General features: G+C 43.2%; 1 protein-coding gene and 19 non-coding genes across 20 annotated transcripts; 19 read left to right on the forward strand and 1 right to left on the reverse strand.

The window, feature by feature from the left end:
* The first annotated feature begins 818 nt into the window (after positions 1-818).
* Positions 819-900, forward strand: trnal-uag (transfer RNA leucine (anticodon UAG)). The gene has a single exon. It is a non-coding gene; the product is annotated as a tRNA-Leu (tRNA).
* Positions 901-2,377: 1,477 nt separating this feature from the next.
* trnal-aag (transfer RNA leucine (anticodon AAG)) lies at positions 2,378-2,459 on the forward strand. Its single transcript has one exon. It is a non-coding gene; the product is annotated as a tRNA-Leu (tRNA).
* Positions 2,460-3,161: 702 nt separating this feature from the next.
* On the forward strand, positions 3,162-3,243 carry trnal-uag (transfer RNA leucine (anticodon UAG)). The gene has a single exon. It is a non-coding gene; the product is annotated as a tRNA-Leu (tRNA).
* A 643-nt stretch (positions 3,244-3,886) lies between these two features.
* Positions 3,887-3,968, forward strand: trnal-aag (transfer RNA leucine (anticodon AAG)). The gene has a single exon. It is a non-coding gene; the product is annotated as a tRNA-Leu (tRNA).
* A 709-nt stretch (positions 3,969-4,677) lies between these two features.
* Positions 4,678-4,759, forward strand: trnal-aag (transfer RNA leucine (anticodon AAG)). Its single transcript has one exon. It is a non-coding gene; the product is annotated as a tRNA-Leu (tRNA).
* Positions 4,760-5,290: 531 nt separating this feature from the next.
* Positions 5,291-5,372, forward strand: trnal-aag (transfer RNA leucine (anticodon AAG)). The gene has a single exon. It is a non-coding gene; the product is annotated as a tRNA-Leu (tRNA).
* A 709-nt stretch (positions 5,373-6,081) lies between these two features.
* On the forward strand, positions 6,082-6,163 carry trnal-aag (transfer RNA leucine (anticodon AAG)). Its single transcript has one exon. It is a non-coding gene; the product is annotated as a tRNA-Leu (tRNA).
* A 709-nt stretch (positions 6,164-6,872) lies between these two features.
* On the forward strand, positions 6,873-6,954 carry trnal-uag (transfer RNA leucine (anticodon UAG)). Its single transcript has one exon. It is a non-coding gene; the product is annotated as a tRNA-Leu (tRNA).
* A 687-nt stretch (positions 6,955-7,641) lies between these two features.
* Positions 7,642-7,723, forward strand: trnal-uag (transfer RNA leucine (anticodon UAG)). Its single transcript has one exon. It is a non-coding gene; the product is annotated as a tRNA-Leu (tRNA).
* A 650-nt stretch (positions 7,724-8,373) lies between these two features.
* Positions 8,374-8,455, forward strand: trnal-aag (transfer RNA leucine (anticodon AAG)). The gene has a single exon. It is a non-coding gene; the product is annotated as a tRNA-Leu (tRNA).
* A 709-nt stretch (positions 8,456-9,164) lies between these two features.
* Positions 9,165-9,246, forward strand: trnal-aag (transfer RNA leucine (anticodon AAG)). The gene has a single exon. It is a non-coding gene; the product is annotated as a tRNA-Leu (tRNA).
* Positions 9,247-9,939: 693 nt separating this feature from the next.
* On the forward strand, positions 9,940-10,021 carry trnal-aag (transfer RNA leucine (anticodon AAG)). The gene has a single exon. It is a non-coding gene; the product is annotated as a tRNA-Leu (tRNA).
* A 708-nt stretch (positions 10,022-10,729) lies between these two features.
* trnal-uag (transfer RNA leucine (anticodon UAG)) lies at positions 10,730-10,811 on the forward strand. The gene has a single exon. It is a non-coding gene; the product is annotated as a tRNA-Leu (tRNA).
* Positions 10,812-12,288: 1,477 nt separating this feature from the next.
* On the forward strand, positions 12,289-12,370 carry trnal-aag (transfer RNA leucine (anticodon AAG)). Its single transcript has one exon. It is a non-coding gene; the product is annotated as a tRNA-Leu (tRNA).
* Positions 12,371-13,072: 702 nt separating this feature from the next.
* trnal-uag (transfer RNA leucine (anticodon UAG)) lies at positions 13,073-13,154 on the forward strand. The gene has a single exon. It is a non-coding gene; the product is annotated as a tRNA-Leu (tRNA).
* A 643-nt stretch (positions 13,155-13,797) lies between these two features.
* Positions 13,798-13,879, forward strand: trnal-aag (transfer RNA leucine (anticodon AAG)). The gene has a single exon. It is a non-coding gene; the product is annotated as a tRNA-Leu (tRNA).
* A 709-nt stretch (positions 13,880-14,588) lies between these two features.
* On the forward strand, positions 14,589-14,670 carry trnal-aag (transfer RNA leucine (anticodon AAG)). The gene has a single exon. It is a non-coding gene; the product is annotated as a tRNA-Leu (tRNA).
* Positions 14,671-15,201: 531 nt separating this feature from the next.
* trnal-aag (transfer RNA leucine (anticodon AAG)) lies at positions 15,202-15,283 on the forward strand. Its single transcript has one exon. It is a non-coding gene; the product is annotated as a tRNA-Leu (tRNA).
* Positions 15,284-15,992: 709 nt separating this feature from the next.
* trnal-aag (transfer RNA leucine (anticodon AAG)) lies at positions 15,993-16,074 on the forward strand. Its single transcript has one exon. It is a non-coding gene; the product is annotated as a tRNA-Leu (tRNA).
* A 1,351-nt stretch (positions 16,075-17,425) lies between these two features.
* LOC133959245 (uncharacterized) lies at positions 17,426-21,658 on the reverse strand. The gene is made up of 6 exons (XM_062394363.1): positions 21,186-21,658; positions 20,770-21,097; positions 19,631-20,432; positions 19,327-19,536; positions 18,828-19,225; positions 17,426-18,670 (listed from the first exon to the last, which is right to left on the reverse strand). Exons 1-6 carry the CDS (start codon positions 21,560-21,562, stop codon positions 17,597-17,599), a joined length of 3,189 nt encoding a protein of 1,062 aa, XP_062250347.1. The 5' UTR covers positions 21,563-21,658; the 3' UTR covers positions 17,426-17,596.
* Positions 21,659-22,831: the final 1,173 nt, after the last annotated feature.

Raw genomic sequence — 22,831 nt, forward strand, 5'->3', positions numbered from 1 at the left:
ACATTTTTTGGGTTAAGTCATGTTTAATGGTAGTGTGGCCGAGTGGTCAAAGGCGCTGGATTAAGGCTCCAGTCTCTCAGGAGTCGTGGGTTCAAATCCCACCCCTGTCAGTAGACTATCAGTTGAATCTATTGGCTACTTGCACCTTATCTACTATAAGAAGCTCTCTTGTTGTTCAAAACTGCAACAGCCACCCGAGCTTTGAAGCACATGGGATATCCAATGAGGTGTACAGGAGGACATTTTCTTTTTCTCCCGTCTGGTTTTAAATGAGATAAGAGTTAAGATGTGCACCTTCAGACTGGAGCACATGACTTTACATTTACCAATAACTTCCTTTAAGTCCTGTCGATTAAGCTGCTGATAAAACCTTATAAAACCAAAGACTATGTTCGTATGAAATTACATCATTAAACAAGAGCAGATTGGGGCAGCGGAAGCATGCTGGGCCCATAACCCAGAGGTCGATGGATCGAAACCATCCTCTGCTAAAGGAATACTTTATCCACTCCATTGTTATCTGTTATGTTACCCTTGTCCTCGCCTGCTAAACGTTAACTCATCTCCTGCTGAAAGTGACTTGCTTTGGCTTTTGAAGTTGAAAACGTGACAGAATAGACCCAACAGTTGAAGCCCTTAACTTGGCTGATAGTTTTGTGGTCTATTGATCTTGAGTAAAGCTCTATACTCCCATAGGGTATGTGTTTGAAGTTTTGAATGTTCTTCCATGTGTGTCTTCGATTTGATTGTCCAATTGTCGTCAAAGTGGACTTTTCATCGAAACGACTCAACATTTTTTGGGTTAAGTCATGTTTAATGGTAGTGTGGCCGAGTGGTCTAAGGCGCTGGATTTAGGCTCCAGTCTCTCAGGAGGCGTGGGTTCAAATCCCACCACTGCCAATTGACTGGTATTTGCATGTGTTGGCTACTTGTAGTACTTTCTACTGTACTGCAAAAGCCAGCTGAGCTTTGTAGCATATGGGGTATCCAATGAGGTGTACATGAGGACATTTTCTTTTTCTCCCGTCTAGTTTTAAGCGAGATGAGAGTTAAGATGTGCACCTTCAGACTGGAGCACATGACTTCACATTTACCAATAACTTCCTTCAAGTCCTGTCAATTTAACTGCTGATAAAACCTTATAAAACTAAAGACTATGTTTGTATGAAATTATATCAATAAACAAAAGCAGAGTGGAGCAGCGGAAGCGTGCTGGGCCCATAACCCAGAGGTCGATGGATCGAGACCATCCTCTGCTAAAGGAATACTTTATCCACTCCATTGTTATCTGTTATGTTACCCTTGTCCTCGCCTTCTAAACGTTAACTCATCTCCTGCTGTAATTGACTTGCTTTGGCTTTTGAAGTTGAAAACGTGACAGAATAGACCCAACAGTTGAAGCCCTTAACTTGGCTGATAGTTTTGTGGTCTTTTGATCTTGAGTAAAGCTCTATACTCCCACAGGGTATGTGTTTGAAATTTCGAATGTTCTTCCATGTGTGTCTTCGATTTGATTGTCCAATTGTCATCAAAGTGTCATTTACATCTAAACCCCTCCTGTCTGTTTGGTTAAATCTAGTTTCCAACGGTAGTGTGGCCGAGTGGTCAAAGGAGCTGGATTAAGGCTCCAGTCTCTCAGGAGGCGTGGGTTTAAATCCCACCACTGCCAGTAGACTATCAGTTGAATGTATTGGCTACTTGCACATTATCTACTATAAGAAGTTTTCTTGTTGTTCAAAACTGCAACAGCCACCCGAGCTTTGAAGCACATGGGATATCCAATGAGGTGTACAGGAGGACATTTTCTTTTTCTCCCGTCTGGTTTTAAACGAGATAAGAGTTAAGATGTGCACCTTCAGACTGGAGCAAATGACTTCACATTTACCAATAACTTCCTTCAAGTCCTGTCAATTTAACTGCTGATAAAACCTTATAAAACCAAAGACTATGTTCGTATGAAATTGTATCATTAAACAAGAGCAGAGTGGCGCAGCGGAAGCGTGCTGGGCCCATAACCCAGAGGTCGATGGATCGAAACCATCCTCTGCTAAAGGAATACTTTATCCACTCCATTGTTATCTGTTATGTTACCCTTGTCCTCGCCTTCTAAACGTTAACTCATCTCCTGCTGAAAGTGACTTGCTTTGGCTTTTGAAGTTGAAAATGTGACAGAATAGACCCAACAGTTGAAGCCCTTAACTTGGCTGATAGTTTTGTGGTCTTTTGATCTCGAGTAAAGCTCTATACTCCCACAGGGTATGTGTTTGAAGTTTCGAATGTTCTTCCATATGTGTCTTCGATTTGATTGTCCAATTGTCGTCAAAGTGGACTTTTCATCGAAACGACTCAACATTTTTTGGGTTAAGTCATGTTTAATGGTAGTGTGGCCGAGTGGTCAAAGGCGCTGGATTAAGGCTCCAGTCTCTCAGGAGGCGTGGGTTCAAATCCCACCACTGCCAGTAGACTATCAGTTGAATCTATTGGCTACTTGCACCTTATCTACTATAAGAAGCTCTCTTGTTGTTCAAAACTGCCACCCGAGCTTTGAAGCACATGGGATATCCAATGAGGTGTACAGGAGGACATTTTCTTTTTCTCCCGTCTGGTTTTAAACGAGATAAGAGTTAAGATGTGCACCTTCAGACTGGAGCACATGACTTCACATTTACCAATAACTTCCTTCAAGTCCTGTCGATTAAGCTGCTGATAAAACCTTATAAAACCAAAGACTATGTTCGTATGAAATTATATCATTAAACAAGAGCAGAGTGGGGCAGCGGAAGCATGCTGGGCCCATAACCCAGAGGTCGATGGATCGAAACCATCCTCTGCTAAAGGAATACTTTATCCACTCCATTGTTATCTGTTATGTTACCCTTGTCCTCGCCTTCTAAACGTTAACTCATCTCCTGCTGAAAGTGACTTGCTTTGGCTTTTGAAGTTGAAAACGTGACAGAATAGACCCAACAGTTGAAGCCCTTAACTTGGCTGATAGTTTTGTGGTCTATTGATCTTGAGTAAAGCTCTATACTCCCATAGGGTATGTGTTTGAAGTTTTGAATGTTCTTCCATGTGTGTCTTCGATTTGATTGTCCAATTGTCGTCAAAGTGGACTTTTCATCGAAGCGACTCAACATTCTTTGGGTTAAGTCATGTTTAATGGTAGTGTGGCCGAGTGGTCTAAGGCGCTGGATTTAGGCTCCAGTCTCTCAGGAGGCGTGGGTTCAAATCCCACCACTGCCAATTGACTGGTATTTGCATGTGTTGGCTACTTGTAGTACTTTCTACTGTACTGCAAAAGCCAGCTGAGGTGTACATGAGGACATTTTCTTTTTCTCCCGTCTGGTTTTCAAACGAGGTAAGAGTTAAGATGTGCACCTTCAGACTGGAGCACATGACTTCACATTTACCAATAACTTCCTCCAAGTCCCGTCGATTAAGCTGCTGATAAAACCTTATAAAACCAAAGACTATGTTCGTATGAAATTATATCATTAAACAAGAGCAGAGTGGCGCAGCGGAAGCGTGCTGGGCCCATAACCCAGAGGTCGATTGATCGAAACCATCCTCTGCTAAAAGATTCCTTTATCTGTTATGTTACCCTTGTCCTCGCCTTCTAAACATCAACTCATCTCCTGCTGAAAGTGACTTGCTTTGGCTTTGAAGTTGAAAACGTGACAGAATAGAACCAACAGTTGAAGCCCCTAACTTGGCTGTTAATTTTGTGGTCTTTTGATCTCGAGTAAAGCTCTATACTCCCACAGGGCATGTGTTTGAAATTTCGAATGTTCTTTCATGTGTGTCTTCGATTTGATTGTCCAATTGTCATCAAAGTGGACTTTTCATCGAAACGACTCAACATTTTTTGGGTTAAGTCATGTTTAATGGTAGTGTGGCCGAGTGGTCAAAGGCGCTGGATTAAGGCTCCAGTCTCTCAGGAGGCGTGGGTTCAAATCCCACCACTGTCAGTAGACTATCAGTTGAATCTATTGGCTACTTGCACCTTATCTACTATAAGAAGCTCTCTTGTTGTTCAAAACTGCAACAGCCACCCGAGCTTTGAAGCACATGGGATATCCAATGAGGTGTACAGGAGGACATTTTCTTTTTCTCCCGTCTGGTTTTAAATGAGATAAGAGTTAAGATGTGCACCTTCAGACTGGAGCACATGACTTCACATTTACCAATAACTTCCTTCAAGTCCTGTCGATTAAGCTGCTGATAAAACCTTATAAAACCAAAGACTATGTTCGTATGAAATTACATCATTAAACAAGAGCAGATTGGGGCAGCGGAAGCATGCTGGGCCCATAACCCAGAGGTCGATGGATCGAAACCATCCTCTGCTAAAGGAATACTTTATCCACTCCATTGTTATCTGTTATGTTACCCTTGTCCTCGCCTGCTAAACGTTAACTCATCTCCTGCTGAAAGTGACTTGCTTTGGCTTTTGAAGTTGAAAACGTGACAGAATAGACCCAACAGTTGAAGCCCTTAACTTGGCTGATAGTTTTGTGGTCTATTGATCTTGAGTAAAGCTCTATACTCCCACAGGGTATGTGTTTGAAGTTTCGAATGTTCTTCCATGTGTGTCTTCGATTTGATTGTCCAATTGTCATCAAAGTGTCATTTACATCTAAACCCCTCCTGTCTGTTTGGTTAAATCTAGTTTCCAACGGTAGTGTGGCAGAGTGGTCAAAGGTGCTGGATTAAGGCTCCAGTCTCTCAGGAGGTGTGGGTTCAAATCCCACCACTGCCAGTAGAATATCAGTTGAATTTATTGGCTACTTGCAGCTTATCTACTATAAGAAGCTCTCTTGTTGTTCAAAACTGCAACAGCCACCCGAGCTTTGAAGCACATGGGATATCCAATGAGGTGTACAGGAGGACATTTTCTTTTTCTACCGTCTGGTTTTCAAACGAGGTAAGAGTTAAGATGTGCACCTTCAGACTGGAGCACATGACTTCACATTTACCAATAACTTCCTTCAAGTCCTGTCGATTAAGCTGCTGATAAAACCTTATAAAACCAAAGACTATGTTCGTATGAAATTATATCATTAAACAAGAGCAGAGTGGGGCAGCGGTTGAACCAACAGTTGAAGCCCCTAACTTGGCTGTTAGTTTTGTGGTCTTTTGATCTCGAGTAAAGCTCTATACTCCCACAGGGTATGTGTTTGAAATTTCGAATGTTCTTTCATGTGTGTCTTCGATTTGATTGTCCAATTGTCGTCAAAGTGGACTTTTCATCGAAACGACTCAACATTTTTTGGGTTAAGTCATGTTTAATGGTAGTGTGGCCGAGTGGTCAAAGGCGCTGGATTAAGGCTCCAGTCTCTCAGGAGGCGTGGGTTCAAATCCCACCACTGTCAGTAGACTATCAGTTGAATCTATTGGCTACTTGCACCTTATCTACTATAAGAAGCTCTCTTGTTGTTCAAAACTGCAACAGCCACCCGAGCTTTGAAGCACATGGGATATCCAATGAGGTGTACAGGAGGACATTTTCTTTTTCTCCCGTCTGGTTTTAAATGAGATAAGAGTTAAGATGTGCACCTTCAGACTGGAGCACATGACTTCACATTTACCAATAACTTCCTTCAAGTCCTGTCGATTAAGCTGCTGATAAAACCTTATAAAACCAAAGACTATGTTCGTATGAAATTACATCATTAAACAAGAGCAGATTGGGAAGGCGGAAGCATGCTGGGCCCATAACCCAGAGGTCGATGGATCGAAACCATCCTCTGCTAAAGGAATACTTTATCCACTCCATTGTTATCTGTTATGTTACCCTTGTCCTCGCCTGCTAAACGTTAACTCATCTCCTGCTGAAAGTGACTTGCTTTGGCTTTTGAAGTTGAAAACGTGACAGAATAGACCCAACAGTTGAAGCCCTTAACTTGGCTGATAGTTTTGTGGTCTATTGATCTTGAGTAAAGCTCTATACTCCCACAGGGTATGTGTTTGAAGTTTCGAATGTTCTTCCATGTGTGTCTTCGATTTGATTGTCCAATTGTCATCAAAGTGTCATTTACATCTAAACCCCTCCTGTCTGTTTGGTTAAATCTAGTTTCCAACGGTAGTGTGGCCGAGTGGTCAAAGGTGCTGGATTAAGGCTCCAGTCTCTCAGGAGGTGTGGGTTCAAATCCCACCACTGCCAGTAGACTATCAGTTGAATTTATTGGCTACTTGCAGCTTATCTACTATAAGAAGCTCTCTTGTTGTTCAAAACTGCAACAGCCACCCGAGCTTTGAAGCACATGGGATATCCAATGAGGTGTACAGGAGGACATTTTCTTTTTCTACCGTCTGGTTTTCAAACGAGGTAAGAGTTAAGATGTGCACCTTCAGACTGGAGCACATGACTTCACATTTACCAATAACTTCCTTCAAGTCCTGTCGATTAAGCTGCTGATAAAACCTTATAAAACCAAAGACTATGTTCGTATGAAATTATATCATTAAACAAGAGCAGAGTGGGGCAGCGGAAGCATGCTGGGCCCATAACCCAGAGGTCGGTGGATCCAAACCATCCTCTGCTAAAGGAATACTTTATCCACTCCATTGTTATCTGTTATGTTACCCTTGTCCTCGCCTGCTAAACGTTAACTCATCTCCTGCTGAAAGTGACTTGCTTTGGCTTTTGAAGTTGAAAACGTGACAGAATAGACCCAACAGTTGAAGCCCTTAACTTGGCTGATAGTTTTGTGGTCTATTGATCTTGAGTAAAGCTCTATACTCCCATAGGGTATGTGTTTGAAGTTTTGAATGTTCTTCCATGTGTGTCTTCGATTTGATTGTCCAATTGTCGTCAAAGTGGACTTTTCATCGAAACGACTCAACATTTTTTGGGTTAAGTCACGTTTAATGGTAGTGTGGCCGAGTGGTCTAAGGCGCTGGATTTAGGCTCCAGTCTCTCAGGAGGCGTGGGTTCAAATCCCACCACTGCCAATTGACTGGTATTTGCATGTGTTGGCTACTTGTAGTACTTTTTACTGTACTGCAAAAGCCAGCTGAGCTTTGTAGCATATGGGGTATCCAATGAGGTGTACATGAGGACATTTTCTTTTTCTCCCGTCTGGTTTTCAAACGAGGTAAGAGTTAAGATGTGCACCTTCAGACTGGAGCACATGACTTCACATTTACCAATAACTTCCTTCAAGTCCTGTCGATTAAGCTGCTGATAAAACCTTATAAAACCAAAGACTATGTTCGTATGAAATTATATCATTAAACAAGAGCAGAGTGGCGCAGCGGAAGCGTGCTGGGCCCATAACCCAGAGGTCGATGGATCGAAACCATCCTCTGCTAAAAGATTCCTTTATCCACTCCATTGTTATCTGTTATGTTACCCTTGTCCTCGCCTTCTAAACGTTAACTCATCTCCTGCTGAAAGTGACTTGCTTTGGCTTTTAAAGTTGAAAACGTGACAGAATAGACCCAACAGTTGAAGCCCTTAACTTGGCTGATAGTGTTGTGGTCTATTGATCTTGAGTAAAGCTCTATACTCCCATAGGGTATGTGTTTGAAGTTTTGAATGTTCTTCCATGTGTGTCTTCGATTTGATTGTCCAATTGTCGTCAAAGTGGACTTTTCATCGAAACGACTCAACATTTTTTGGGTTAAGTCATGTTTAATGGTATTGTGGCCGAGTGGTCTAAGGCGCTGGATTTAGGCTCCAGTCTCTCAGGAGGCGTGGGTTCAAATCCCACCACTGCCAATTGACTGGTATTTGCATGTGTTGGCTACTTGTAGTACTTTCTACTGTACTGCAAAAGCCAGTAGCATATGAGGTGGACATGAGGACATTTTCTTTTTCTCCCGTCTGGTTTTCAAACGAGGTAAGAGTTAAGATGTGCACCTTCAGACTGGAGCACATGACTTCACATTTACCAATAACTTCCTTCAAGTCCTGTCGATTAAGCTGCTGATAAAACCTTATAAAACCAAAGACTATGTTCGTATGAAATTATATCATTAAACAAGAGCAGAGTGGCGCAGCGGAAGCGTGCTGGGCCCATAACCCAGAGGTCGATGGATCGAAACCATCCTCTGCTAAAAGATTCCTTTATCTGTTATGTTACCCTTGTCCTCGCCTTCTAAACATCAACTCATCTCCTGCTGAAAGTGACTTGCTTTGGCTTTGAAGTTGAAAACGTGACAGAATAGAACCAACAGTTGAAGCCCCTAACTTGGCTGTTAGTTTTGTGGTCTTTTGATCTCGAGTAAAGCTCTATACTCCCACAGGGTATGTGTTTGAAATTTCGAATGTTCTTTCATGTGTGTCTTCGATTTGATTGTCCAATTGTCATCAAATTGTCATTTACATTTAAACCCCTCCTGTCTGTTTGGTTAAATCTAGTTTCCAACGGTAGTGTGGCCGAGTGGTCAAAGGCGCTGGATTAAGGCTCCAGTCTCTCAGGAGGCGTGGGTTCAAATCCCACCACTGTCAGTAGACTATCAGTTGAATCTATTGGCTACTTGCACCTTATCTACTATAAGAAGCTCTCTTGTTGTTCAAAACTGCAACAGCCACCCGAGCTTTGAAGCACATGGGATATCCAATGAGGTGTACAGGAGGACATTTTCTTTTTCTCCCGTCTGGTTTTAAACGAGATAAGAGTTAAGATGTGCACCTTCAGACTGGAGCACATGACTTCACATTTACCAATAACTTCCTTCAAGTCCTGTCGATTAAGCTGCTGATAAAACCTTATAAAACCAAAGACTATGTTCGTATGAAATTATATCATTAAACAAGAGCAGAATGGCGCAGCGGAAGGGTGCTGGGCCCATAACCCAGAGGTCGATGGATCGAAACCATCCTCTGCTAAAGGAATACTTTATCCACTCCATTGTTATCTGTTATGTTACCCTTGTCCTCGCCGTCTAAACGTTAACTCATCTCCTGCTGAAAGTGACTTGCTTTGGCTTTTGAAGTTGAAAATGTGTCAGAATAGACCCAACAGTTGAAGCCCTTAACTTGGTTGATAGTTTTGTGGTCTTTTGATCTTGAGTAAAGCTCTATACTCCCACAGGGTATGTGTTTGAAGTTTCGAATGTTCTTCCATGTGTGTCTTCGATTTGATTGTCCAATTGTCATCAAAGTGTCATTTACATCTAAACCCCTCCTGTCTGTTTGGTTAAATCTAGTTTCCAACGGTAGTGTGGCCGAGTGGTCAAAGGTGCTGGATTAAGGCTCCAGTCTCTCAGGAGGTGTGGGTTCAAATCCCACCACTGCCAGTAGACTATCAGTTGAATTTATTGGCTGCTTGCAGCTTATCTACTATAAGAAGCTCTCTTGTTGTTCAAAACTGCAACAGCCACTCGAGCTTTGAAGCACATGGGATATCCAATGAGGTGTACATGAGGACATTTTCTTTTTCTCCCGTCTGGTTTTCAAACGAGGTAAGAGTTAAGATGTGCACCTTCAGACTGGAGCACATGACTTCACATTTACCAATAACTTCCTTCAAGTCCTGTCGATTAAGCTGCTGATAAAACCTTATAAAACCAAAGACTATGTTCGTATGAAATTATATCATTAAACAAGAGCAGAATGGCGCAGCGGAAGCGTGCTGGGCCCATAACCCAGAGGTCGATGGATCGAAACCATCCTCTGCTAAAAGATTCCTTTATCTGTTATTTTACCCTTGTCCTCGCCTTCTAAACATTAACTCATCTCCTGCTGAAAGTGACTTGCTTTGGCTTTGAAGTTGAAAACGTGACAGAATAGAACCAACAGTTGAAGCCCCTAACTTGGCTGTTAATTTTGTGGTCTTTTGATCTCGAGTAAAGCTCTATACTCCCACAGGGCATGTGTTTGAAATTTCGAATGTTCTTTCATGTGTGTCTTCGATTTGATTGTCCAATTGTCATCAAAGTGGACTTTTCATCGAAACGACTCAACATTTTTTGGGTTAAGTCATGTTTAATGGTAGTGTGGCCGAGTGGTCAAAGGCGCTGGATTAAGGCTCCAGTCTCTCAGGAGGCGTGGGTTCAAATCCCACCCCTGTCAGTAGACTATCAGTTGAATCTATTGGCTACTTGCACCTTATCTACTATAAGAAGCTCTCTTGTTGTTCAAAACTGCAACAGCCACCCGAGCTTTGAAGCACATGGGATATCCAATGAGGTGTACAGGAGGACATTTTCTTTTTCTCCCGTCTGGTTTTAAATGAGATAAGAGTTAAGATGTGCACCTTCAGACTGGAGCACATGACTTTACATTTACCAATAACTTCCTTTAAGTCCTGTCGATTAAGCTGCTGATAAAACCTTATAAAACCAAAGACTATGTTCGTATGAAATTACATCATTAAACAAGAGCAGATTGGGGCAGCGGAAGCATGCTGGGCCCATAACCCAGAGGTCGATGGATCGAAACCATCCTCTGCTAAAGGAATACTTTATCCACTCCATTGTTATCTGTTATGTTACCCTTGTCCTCGCCTGCTAAACGTTAACTCATCTCCTGCTGAAAGTGACTTGCTTTGGCTTTTGAAGTTGAAAACGTGACAGAATAGACCCAACAGTTGAAGCCCTTAACTTGGCTGATAGTTTTGTGGTCTATTGATCTTGAGTAAAGCTCTATACTCCCATAGGGTATGTGTTTGAAGTTTTGAATGTTCTTCCATGTGTGTCTTCGATTTGATTGTCCAATTGTCGTCAAAGTGGACTTTTCATCGAAACGACTCAACATTTTTTGGGTTAAGTCATGTTTAATGGTAGTGTGGCCGAGTGGTCTAAGGCGCTGGATTTAGGCTCCAGTCTCTCAGGAGGCGTGGGTTCAAATCCCACCACTGCCAATTGACTGGTATTTGCATGTGTTGGCTACTTGTAGTACTTTCTACTGTACTGCAAAAGCCAGCTGAGCTTTGTAGCATATGGGGTATCCAATGAGGTGTACATGAGGACATTTTCTTTTTCTCCCGTCTAGTTTTAAGCGAGATGAGAGTTAAGATGTGCACCTTCAGACTGGAGCACATGACTTCACATTTACCAATAACTTCCTTCAAGTCCTGTCAATTTAACTGCTGATAAAACCTTATAAAACTAAAGACTATGTTTGTATGAAATTATATCAATAAACAAAAGCAGAGTGGAGCAGCGGAAGCGTGCTGGGCCCATAACCCAGAGGTCGATGGATCGAGACCATCCTCTGCTAAAGGAATACTTTATCCACTCCATTGTTATCTGTTATGTTACCCTTGTCCTCGCCTTCTAAACGTTAACTCATCTCCTGCTGTAATTGACTTGCTTTGGCTTTTGAAGTTGAAAACGTGACAGAATAGACCCAACAGTTGAAGCCCTTAACTTGGCTGATAGTTTTGTGGTCTTTTGATCTTGAGTAAAGCTCTATACTCCCACAGGGTATGTGTTTGAAATTTCGAATGTTCTTCCATGTGTGTCTTCGATTTGATTGTCCAATTGTCATCAAAGTGTCATTTACATCTAAACCCCTCCTGTCTGTTTGGTTAAATCTAGTTTCCAACGGTAGTGTGGCCGAGTGGTCAAAGGAGCTGGATTAAGGCTCCAGTCTCTCAGGAGGCGTGGGTTTAAATCCCACCACTGCCAGTAGACTATCAGTTGAATGTATTGGCTACTTGCACATTATCTACTATAAGAAGTTTTCTTGTTGTTCAAAACTGCAACAGCCACCCGAGCTTTGAAGCACATGGGATATCCAATGAGGTGTACAGGAGGACATTTTCTTTTTCTCCCGTCTGGTTTTAAACGAGATAAGAGTTAAGATGTGCACCTTCAGACTGGAGCAAATGACTTCACATTTACCAATAACTTCCTTCAAGTCCTGTCAATTTAACTGCTGATAAAACCTTATAAAACCAAAGACTATGTTCGTATGAAATTGTATCATTAAACAAGAGCAGAGTGGCGCAGCGGAAGCGTGCTGGGCCCATAACCCAGAGGTCGATGGATCGAAACCATCCTCTGCTAAAGGAATACTTTATCCACTCCATTGTTATCTGTTATGTTACCCTTGTCCTCGCCTTCTAAACGTTAACTCATCTCCTGCTGAAAGTGACTTGCTTTGGCTTTTGAAGTTGAAAATGTGACAGAATAGACCCAACAGTTGAAGCCCTTAACTTGGCTGATAGTTTTGTGGTCTTTTGATCTCGAGTAAAGCTCTATACTCCCACAGGGTATGTGTTTGAAGTTTCGAATGTTCTTCCATATGTGTCTTCGATTTGATTGTCCAATTGTCGTCAAAGTGGACTTTTCATCGAAACGACTCAACATTTTTTGGGTTAAGTCATGTTTAATGGTAGTGTGGCCGAGTGGTCAAAGGCGCTGGATTAAGGCTCCAGTCTCTCAGGAGGCGTGGGTTCAAATCCCACCACTGCCAGTAGACTATCAGTTGAATCTATTGGCTACTTGCACCTTATCTACTATAAGAAGCTCTCTTGTTGTTCAAAACTGCCACCCGAGCTTTGAAGCACATGGGATATCCAATGAGGTGTACAGGAGGACATTTTCTTTTTCTCCCGTCTGGTTTTAAACGAGATAAGAGTTAAGATGTGCACCTTCAGACTGGAGCACATGACTTCACATTTACCAATAACTTCCTTCAAGTCCTGTCGATTAAGCTGCTGATAAAACCTTATAAAACCAAAGACTATGTTCGTATGAAATTATATCATTAAACAAGAGCAGAGTGGGGCAGCGGAAGCATGCTGGGCCCATAACCCAGAGGTCGATGGATCGAAACCATCCTCTGCTAAAGGAATACTTTATCCACTCCATTGTTATCTGTTATGTTACCCTTGTCCTCGCCTTCTAAACGTTAACTCATCTCCTGCTGAAAGTGACTTGCTTTGGCTTTTGAAGTTGAAAACGTGACAGAATAGACCCAACAGTTGAAGCCCTTAACTTGGCTGATAGTTTTGTGGTCTATTGATCTTGAGTAAAGCTCTATACTCCCATAGGGTATGTGTTTGAAGTTTTGAATGTTCTTCCATGTGTGTCTTCGATTTGATTGTCCAATTGTCGTCAAAGTGGACTTTTCATCGAAGCGACTCAACATTCTTTGGGTTAAGTCATGTTTAATGGTAGTGTGGCCGAGTGGTCTAAGGCGCTGGATTTAGGCTCCAGTCTCTCAGGAGGCGTGGGTTCAAATCCCACCACTGCCAATTGACTGGTATTTGCATGTGTTGGCTACTTGTAGTACTTTCTACTGTACTGCAAAAGCCAGCTGAGGTGTACATGAGGACATTTTCTTTTTCTCCCGTCTGGTTTTCAAACGAGGTAAGAGTTAAGATGTGCACCTTCAGACTGGAGCACATGACTTCACATTTACCAATAACTTCCTCCAAGTCCCGTCGATTAAGCTGCTGATAAAACCTTATAAAACCAAAGACTATGTTCGTATGAAATTATATCATTAAACAAGAGCAGAGTGGCGCAGCGGAAGCGTGCTGGGCCCATAACCCAGAGGTCGATTGATCGAAACCATCCTCTGCTAAAAGATTCCTTTATCTGTTATGTTACCCTTGTCCTCGCCTTCTAAACATCAACTCATCTCCTGCTGAAAGTGACTTGCTTTGGCTTTGAAGTTGAAAACGTGACAGAATAGAACCAACAGTTGAAGCCCCTAACTTGGCTGTTAATTTTGTGGTCTTTTGATCTCGAGTAAAGCTCTATACTCCCACAGGGCATGTGTTTGAAATTTCGAATGTTCTTTCATGTGTGTCTTCGATTTGATTGTCCAATTGTCATCAAAGTGGACTTTTCATCGAAACGACTCAACATTTTTTGGGTTAAGTCATGTTTAATGGTAGTGTGGCCGAGTGGTCAAAGGCGCTGGATTAAGGCTCCAGTCTCTCAGGAGGCGTGGGTTCAAATCCCACCACTGTCAGTAGACTATCAGTTGAATCTATTGGCTACTTGCACCTTATCTACTATAAGAAGCTCTCTTGTTGTTCAAAACTGCAACAGCCACCCGAGCTTTGAAGCACATGGGATATCCAATGAGGTGTACAGGAGGACATTTTCTTTTTCTCCCGTCTGGTTTTAAATGAGATAAGAGTTAAGATGTGCACCTTCAGACTGGAGCACATGACTTCACATTTACCAATAACTTCCTTCAAGTCCTGTCGATTAAGCTGCTGATAAAACCTTATAAAACCAAAGACTATGTTCGTATGAAATTACATCATTAAACAAGAGCAGATTGGGGCAGCGGAAGCATGCTGGGCCCATAACCCAGAGGTCGATGGATCGAAACCATCCTCTGCTAAAGGAATACTTTATCCACTCCATTGTTATCTGTTATGTTACCCTTGTCCTCGCCTGCTAAACGTTAACTCATCTCCTGCTGAAAGTGACTTGCTTTGGCTTTTGAAGTTGAAAACGTGACAGAATAGACCCAACAGTTGAAGCCCTTAACTTGGCTGATAGTTTTGTGGTCTATTGATCTTGAGTAAAGCTCTATACTCCCACAGGGTATGTGTTTGAAGTTTCGAATGTTCTTCCATGTGTGTCTTCGATTTGATTGTCCAATTGTCATCAAAGTGTCATTTACATCTAAACCCCTCCTGTCTGTTTGGTTAAATCTAGTTTCCAACGGTAGTGTGGCAGAGTGGTCAAAGGTGCTGGATTAAGGCTCCAGTCTCTCAGGAGGTGTGGGTTCAAATCCCACCACTGCCAGTAGAATATCAGTTGAATTTATTGGCTACTTGCAGCTTATCTACTATAAGAAGCTCTCTTGTTGTTCAAAACTGCAACAGCCACCCGAGCTTTGAAGCACATGGGATATCCAATGAGGTGTACAGGAGGACATTTTCTTTTTCTACCGTCTGGTTTTCAAACGAGGTAAGAGTTAAGATGTGCACCTTCAGACTGGAGCACATGACTTCACATTTACCAATAACTTCCTTCAAGTCCTGTCGATTAAGCTGCTGATAAAACCTTATAAAACCAAAGACTATGTTCGTATGAAATTATATCATTAAACAAGAGCAGAGTGGGGCAGCGGTTGAACCAACAGTTGAAGCCCCTAACTTGGCTGTTAGTTTTGTGGTCTTTTGATCTCGAGTAAAGCTCTATACTCCCACAGGGTATGTGTTTGAAATTTCGAATGTTCTTTCATGTGTGTCTTCGATTTGATTGTCCAATTGTCGTCAAAGTGGACTTTTCATCGAAACGACTCAACATTTTTTGGGTTAAGTCATGTTTAATGGTAGTGTGGCCGAGTGGTCAAAGGCGCTGGATTAAGGCTCCAGTCTCTCAGGAGGCGTGGGTTCAAATCCCACCACTGTCAGTAGACTATCAGTTGAATCTATTGGCTACTTGCACCTTATCTACTATAAGAAGCTCTCTTGTTGTTCAAAACTGCAACAGCCACCCGAGCTTTGAAGCACATGGGATATCCAATGAGGTGTACAGGAGGACATTTTCTTTTTCTCCCGTCTGGTTTTAAATGAGATAAGAGTTAAGATGTGCACCTTCAGACTGGAGCACATGACTTCACATTTACCAATAACTTCCTTCAAGTCCTGTCGATTAAGCTGCTGATAAAACCTTATAAAACCAAAGACTATGTTCGTATGAAATTACATCATTAAACAAGAGCAGATTGGGAAGGCGGAAGCATGCTGGGCCCATAACCCAGAGGTCGATGGATCGAAACCATCCTCTGCTAAAGGAATACTTTATCCACTCCATTGTTATCTGTTATGTTACCCTTGTCCTCGCCTGCTAAACGTTAACTCATCTCCTGCTGAAAGTGACTTGCTTTGGCTTTTGAAGTTGAAAACGTGACAGAATAGACCCAACAGTTGAAGCCCTTAACTTGGCTGATAGTTTTGTGGTCTATTGATCTTGAGTAAAGCTCTATACTCCCACAGGGTATGTGTTTGAAGTTTCGAATGTTCTTCCATGTGTGTCTTCGATTTGATTGTCCAATTGTCATCAAAGTGTCATTTACATCTAAACCCCTCCTGTCTGTTTGGTTAAATCTAGTTTCCAACGGTAGTGTGGCCGAGTGGTCAAAGGTGCTGGATTAAGGCTCCAGTCTCTCAGGAGGTGTGGGTTCAAATCCCACCACTGCCAGTAGACTATCAGTTGAATTTATTGGCTACTTGCAGCTTATCTACTATAAGAAGCTCTCTTGTTGTTCAAAACTGCAACAGCCACCCGAGCTTTGAAGCACATGGGATATCCAATGAGGTGTACAGGAGGACATTTTCTTTTTCTACCGTCTGGTTTTCAAACGAGGTAAGAGTTAAGATGTGCACCTTCAGACTGGAGCACATGACTTCACATTTACCAATAACTTCCTTCAAGTCCTGTCGATTAAGCTGCTGATAAAACCTTATAAAACCAAAGACTATGTTCGTATGAAATTATATCATTAAACAAGAGCAGAGTGGGGCAGCGGAAGCATGCTGGGCCCATAACCCAGAGGTCGGTGGATCCAAACCATCCTCTGCTAAAGGAATACTTTATCCACTCCATTGTTATCTGTTATGTTACCCTTGTCCTCGCCTGCTAAACGTTAACTCATCTCCTGCTGAAAGTGACTTGCTTTGGCTTTTGAAGTTGAAAACGTGACAGAATAGACCCAACAGTTGAAGCCCTTAACTTGGCTGATAGTTTTGTGGTCTATTGATCTTGAGTAAAGCTCTATACTCCCATAGGGTATGTGTTTGAAGTTTTGAATGTTCTTCCATGTGTGTCTTCGATTTGATTGTCCAATTGTCGTCAAAGTGGACTTTTCATCGAAACGACTCAACATTTTTTGGGTTAAGTCACGTTTAATGGTAGTGTGGCCGAGTGGTCTAAGGCGCTGCGTTCAAGCTGGGGAACAATAGTCCGTCAAAGAAGGGGAAGAAAGGGGAAGGAAGGGGAAGAAAGGGGGAAGGAAGGGGAAGAAGAGAAAAGAGGAGAAAAGGGAGGAAAAAGGGAAAGAAGGAAAAGGAAAGGAGCGATGTGAAGTTTTATATCAATTTCTATTAGATAAATGTATTTCTAGCTGACTAGACACAAATATAACACTTTTGATGTTTTTGGTCATTGCACGAGTGGGACTCGAACCCTAGACTCCGGGATTGCGAAGGTGCGTGTTCATTCCTCATATGATTACGAATTTCCTCCTATTTTTCTACACATTATATTGTTATGAGACTAGTTCATTGTGTAATAACACCTACCTGCACTACCTCCCACTCCACAGGACTCATCAAACGACAGGAGTGGAGGATCTTTCCATTCCGGTCCCTCATCAGGACATTTCTTCTACTGTACATCAGAGACCACCTCCCATATTAACTTCACAAACCATGTTTCTCTTATTGAATGTGCTTCATCATTATAAGAATCACCATAATTATTCTTATGGAGGTTGTTGTTGTTGTTGATGTGCTGCTAACTGTCATTAAAAACACCCACTCATATATTGCTGTAAACCAGTTTTATGTGTTCATAGAAATAAGAATTATAGAAACATTGAATTTAAACAGACAGATAAAAAACAGGGCATATGGAATTGACTATCGCAGTAGTACCCAGAATTAAATACAAACATTTAAAAAAACTATTTACAATAAAACTATTATTTACAAATATGAACTATTTACATCTTTTTCCTCATTTCCTCCAACCACTGGTCTTTTGTTAAGGCTTCAAACTGAGGGCAATACACCTTTCCATGGTACTGGCTGTGTCCAGTGACAGAAGTGCGGAACTGGCCACACTTTTTGCAAGTGTTGCTGGCCACTGTTCGCCTATATGGCCTTTTAGGGGCGGGGTCAGCTTCCACTGTGCTGGTAGGCGCACTGGTTTGAGGATAGCTGCCTACTGGCACAGGAAAGACAACCTGAACCAGTCCGGATGGTGTTAAGATGTGAGGTGTAATGATGGGTCCTGGTGCTGGAGCTGGTGGGGTTGCATATAACTGTCTCTTCACTGGTCCCTTTGGCCTTATGTTGACAGGGAGCTGACCAGATCCCGTCTGCCTCTGTTTGGCCTGACCTGCTGTACTCTGCGGCAGCCGGTATTGATGTTCATTCCGGGCAGGCGTGGGTGCAGCAGGGAGCAATCTTGCCTCCTGAAGAGGCTCATCGGATTCTGCCAGGGCTGGAGGCAATGCAGTGCCTTGGAGCAGCACAGAGAGCTCCTGTTTCTTCTGCCGGTGATTATGCCACTGGATGAGCGTGCTCTGATTCACCTCCACCAGCTGAATTTCAGAACCCTGCATCACCCGGCAGTTGCCGACAACAAGCTGCCTTATCTTGCGGTAATCCCTCAAAATTAAGGACCACCGAGAAGTAGCCCTCTTACCCTTTTTTGCCGGGCTTTGGTGTATATTGCAGAGTCTGATGAACATGGTTTCCACCAACCGGCAGCAGTCAGGCCACTGGGCAGGTGTGCTACTCGCACCCAACATGCAGCGGGTGGTACTCTCCACACCAGGGGTTTTTGAGGGCGTCTTTGGAGTTCTGAAGCGTCCACTCAAAAGTCTCTCCTGATGTCGTGCGGCATAAACCACCCGCTGCTTGTCACCTTGATTCAGATTGTCCCACAGTGACACTATCCTACTCGCCTGTTGGTTGCTAAGACAAAGAGACGTCTGATCCCGAAGCGCCACCAAATACTCAGCAAGTCTGTCCACATGCTGGTATCCGGGGAGATTTTGGTCATCAACAGCCTGTAAAAAAGATTCAACAGTTTATAGGGTGTAAAACTTTCACTCACAAAACTTTTTTTGTTTAATGATAAAATATGTTAACATGTGTAATCAAAAATAGTGAAGAAGCATGCACATATCTACATGCATATTCTAAAACGAACACAGCTAGACTTACCATGTCTTCATCTTCAGCATGAATATCATCTTCAGAGGAGGAACTAGAGGCCAGGGTTGATGTGTCAGGTGCCAGGGTGGATGTACCAGGGACCTCAGAGGATGAGCCAGGTGCCAGGGTGGAAATACTAGGAGCCAGGGTGGATGTACCAGGAACCAGGGAGAGAAGAGGAGAAGAAATGGCAGAGGGATCAGGAGTCTGAGATGCTGAAGCCTGAGGAACCCCAAGGTTCAACACAGTGGGATCTTCCATGATGTCAGCAAAACCCTCATCAAGCTCCATGTCGTCCTCCACGTCATGCTGTTCTATCAGGGTTGCAGCTTCCTCTGAATCAGGGTGCATATCCTGCAGTGCCTGACCAGTCTGCCGGAACAGATATTGCATCCCTATGAGCTCTCCTGAAACAACAGAATTAAATTAGATTGTTTACAAAAGTTGATACAGTTAATAAAGGGTTTAAAAATTGAGGTAAATTACCAATGCAATCACAAATGCTTACCAGTGTACCGTGAGGGTGGACAGAACTGTGGTACCACCTTCCTGCCAAACAGCTTCTGATAATTGTTGTTGAGGGCCTGAACCAGGTCACTGGAGTAGCTGCGCAAAGGAGATTGTCCAGTGGACAGAGCAGCAACCCCCCGGTCGTGGTTCCATCTGTGAAGCCCTTCCAGGAGATATATCTGAAAGTTCAGACTGTTGGCACTCGTCCCTAAAAGTACACATTAAATACATATTAAATATCAAACGATGAAATATTCTTGGACTATTCAGCATATAAACTTAAATGTCTGACAGACACAAACCTGGTATGAAGCGGTTGAGGTGTAGATGAAATGACTCGAGAGATGTAGAGCCTCTGGCACATCTGTAAACAGGTAACCGCACACCTCCCTTTGTGAGCTCCCCTGTCTTGGTGTATAGAGCAACACCTGGTGGGTCCTGGATGCATTTGACGTGCTTTCTCTGGACACGCCAGATGTGCTCCATCCTCTCTCGGTCAAACAGGGGAACACCACTGGAGTCATTACCTCTGCTGCCCATCAGCAACCCAAGCAGCTCCTCCAGCAGGCGAATGGTGGTCTCCTCACCACGGGTCCTCCTACGACAGTGGAGAGACATCTCCTCCCTGGAGAGTTGTTTGTCTATGTCGCCATCAGTGAGGGAGGGCAGACCCTGGGACCGAAGCTGCTGCCTTTTTGCTTCTCGCAACAAAGCTAAATCAGCTGCATCCCACTCAAATATGCTCGCTGAAAGGCGAGACATAAATCCTGGGTACAGCTGATGAGCATCTGTTGTGCATCCCAGAGCAAGTCTGCGCATAAAGTGCCAGATATCAAGCCTTACAATAATGTCCGGCCACCCGCTGAATCTGGCCTTCAGCTTGGTCTCTCCTCCCTCGGTGCAGCAGCCACAGTCCACATATAAGGCAACAGGGGGATCCACACCAGCCAGCTGGTACCTCTTCATCAATCCCGCTGCCATCAAGTCCAGGCCAGCTCCCTCCTGAGCGGTCATGACACTGATGAGAACCTGACCGTACTCATTACCCACAGAGGTTAGCCAGTGGGCTGTCCCTTTGGCTGTTCCAGCGAGCTTCTTGGTGATCTGAAGCACAAAAAATGTAGAGGACCTCTGTGAACATGATTCAGAAATACAGGCAGTCGTTAATAATATATCTATAAGGCTATACAACCACCTCTGCTCCTAGTAAAACTACATGCAACCTCACTATGGACTGTCACTTTAACACTTCTCAACGGTGCAAAATTCACTGTACTATGTTTCTATATCCTTCTTTATATCCCTCACCCTAGTACTACATGCTACTTATTTTTATGTCTTTCTGCTGCTGTAACATTCTAAATTTCCCCATTGAGGGACTAATCAATTACTTATTAATCTTAATATAATCAGCAGATTTGAAAGACAAAGATTCTTTTACCTTTCTGGTGGAATCCATCTTGAGGACTGTGCCATATGTTGAGGTAATCCTGGCCATGATGTCATCCACCCTCGTCAAAATGTCCTGGCAGTAAACGGACAGGAGCCACTTACAGCTCGGCACAACAGCAGGCTCTGGAGCCTCGGGAAACGACAGGGGCAGCAGTGCGGGTCGCTCGCTGAAGTCCACACACTCGTCGGTGTACATCAATGCGCGACTCATCCACTCCTCTGTGTGGTTCTCCTTCAGCTTCTTTAAAAGCTGCGTTGGGCTGTTACCAAGGCCTCTCTCCCGCAGTTTTCGGATCACCCGGATGTCACATGCAAACCTTGATCATAGACAGATATATCAGTAATTGTATGTTATATACTGCATTTCTACTTGAAAAGGCAAGAGAGTAAATTAACGGTAATCACTTTTGTGTGAGGATGACCCGGAATTGTGTCTGCTGTGCCTTGGACAGTTGTTTGAGGACAGTCTGACTCCAGGACACGTGGCTGGATCTACATTTGGTGCAGGTTAGTGTCTCTGTCACCATGTTGTACATCCTGTCCTCGTCCAGGACTCGGCGTGCCCTCTTGTGCAGACCCGCTCCTGTTAGCTGGTGCCCTCCACAGGCAAGGTTTGGACAGACCACCTTCACCTTCCACAGCTTGTAAGGCATCCAGACCAGAAGTGGATGGGCAAAAAAGCGGTCTGGACCCGGAGCCTGATGGTAAAGGCCACTAGGCTGTGGTGGAAAGTGCCAGAGCTTCAGATTCTCTTTAAGCACTAATTTTCCTCTTGGCCCCATCTTGAACAGAGACTTCACAATCCATTTATGGTCCACAGGAGGCAAGCCTTCTGACCACAAACGGGGCAGCTGTGTTTCAGTCTCTGTCCTGGAGTCAGCGGTCTGTGCAATAACAAAAAAATGGATCAACATATTTTATTATGATGAAAGACGCTGCTTATGCTCCACAGTATGAAATTAAATGTTAAATAACTCACTGACACAGAGGCACACACTGCTGTGGTGCTGAGGACAGGCACCGAAGCCTGAGCATGTGTCTGAGGGTCTGGAGCCTGTAAATACACAGCAAGGAAGATACATTGACAACACAATCGAAACATAAGCTATTAGTTCAAACAGCCGCGCTACATGAAACAATAATATTGAGGCTTCAAATTTTATTTTAGACTTGAATGGCTTTTAATACTGTTAATAGTCTTGGGAAAACCTATACCTAAAATACTTACTAAGATAGCAATGCTGGCCGGAGAAGTTGTGGGGAGGTTGGTGGCTTGGGTCTGTAAAGCATTCAGTCTAAGTGAGTTGTCTTAAAAACACAATGTAAAGTGATGCAATTTGATCTCTTATTTACCTGTGTTACTCTCCTGCTAGCACTAAGATTCGGCTTTGCAGCCGTGACATGGGAGCCACCAAATCTAGGCTTTGTAAACTGAAAGGCAATAGAGCAAAAGGCTGTGTCACGAGAGGGTTATATTGTAAACAATCATTCAGTGAATCTTAATTAATCTCTGAATACCATTGACAAATTCAACAGGGGTCGCTGCTTTGGGACCGCACTGCCTGCTGTACTTTGTTTCTGCCCCACAGTGCCTGGGAGGACAGGAGCCACTGCTGCTGCTTGTCGCTCCACTGTGCGTGGAAGGACAGGAGCCACTGCTACTGCCTGTTGCACCACTGTGCCTGGAAGGGTGGGAGCCACTGCTACTGCCTGTTGCCCTGTGGGACCCTGGGTAGTACTTGCTGTGGTTGGCTGTTGTGTCATGAGTACATACATTAGTGTTATATATAAATACATATATATATATATATATATATTACTTATATTGAAAAGGATTACCTTCTGAGTGTGGAATCCACATGTACAATGTCTCACATGACCAAACAAAGACTGATGTGAATGTCCCATCCTTGGACATTTCTCAATCTAAAAATAATAGATGTACATTTTAATTAAGTGCATACAACTTAAGTTACTGCTTTTTATGTATAACATTCATTGTGATAGTATAAAACAATGCAAATTAGGGTAATTTATGTACATATACCATT

This window comes from Platichthys flesus, chromosome 8 (genome assembly GCF_949316205.1).
Source record: "Platichthys flesus chromosome 8, fPlaFle2.1, whole genome shotgun sequence".
NCBI classification, from domain to species: domain Eukaryota; kingdom Metazoa; phylum Chordata; class Actinopteri; order Pleuronectiformes; family Pleuronectidae; genus Platichthys; species Platichthys flesus.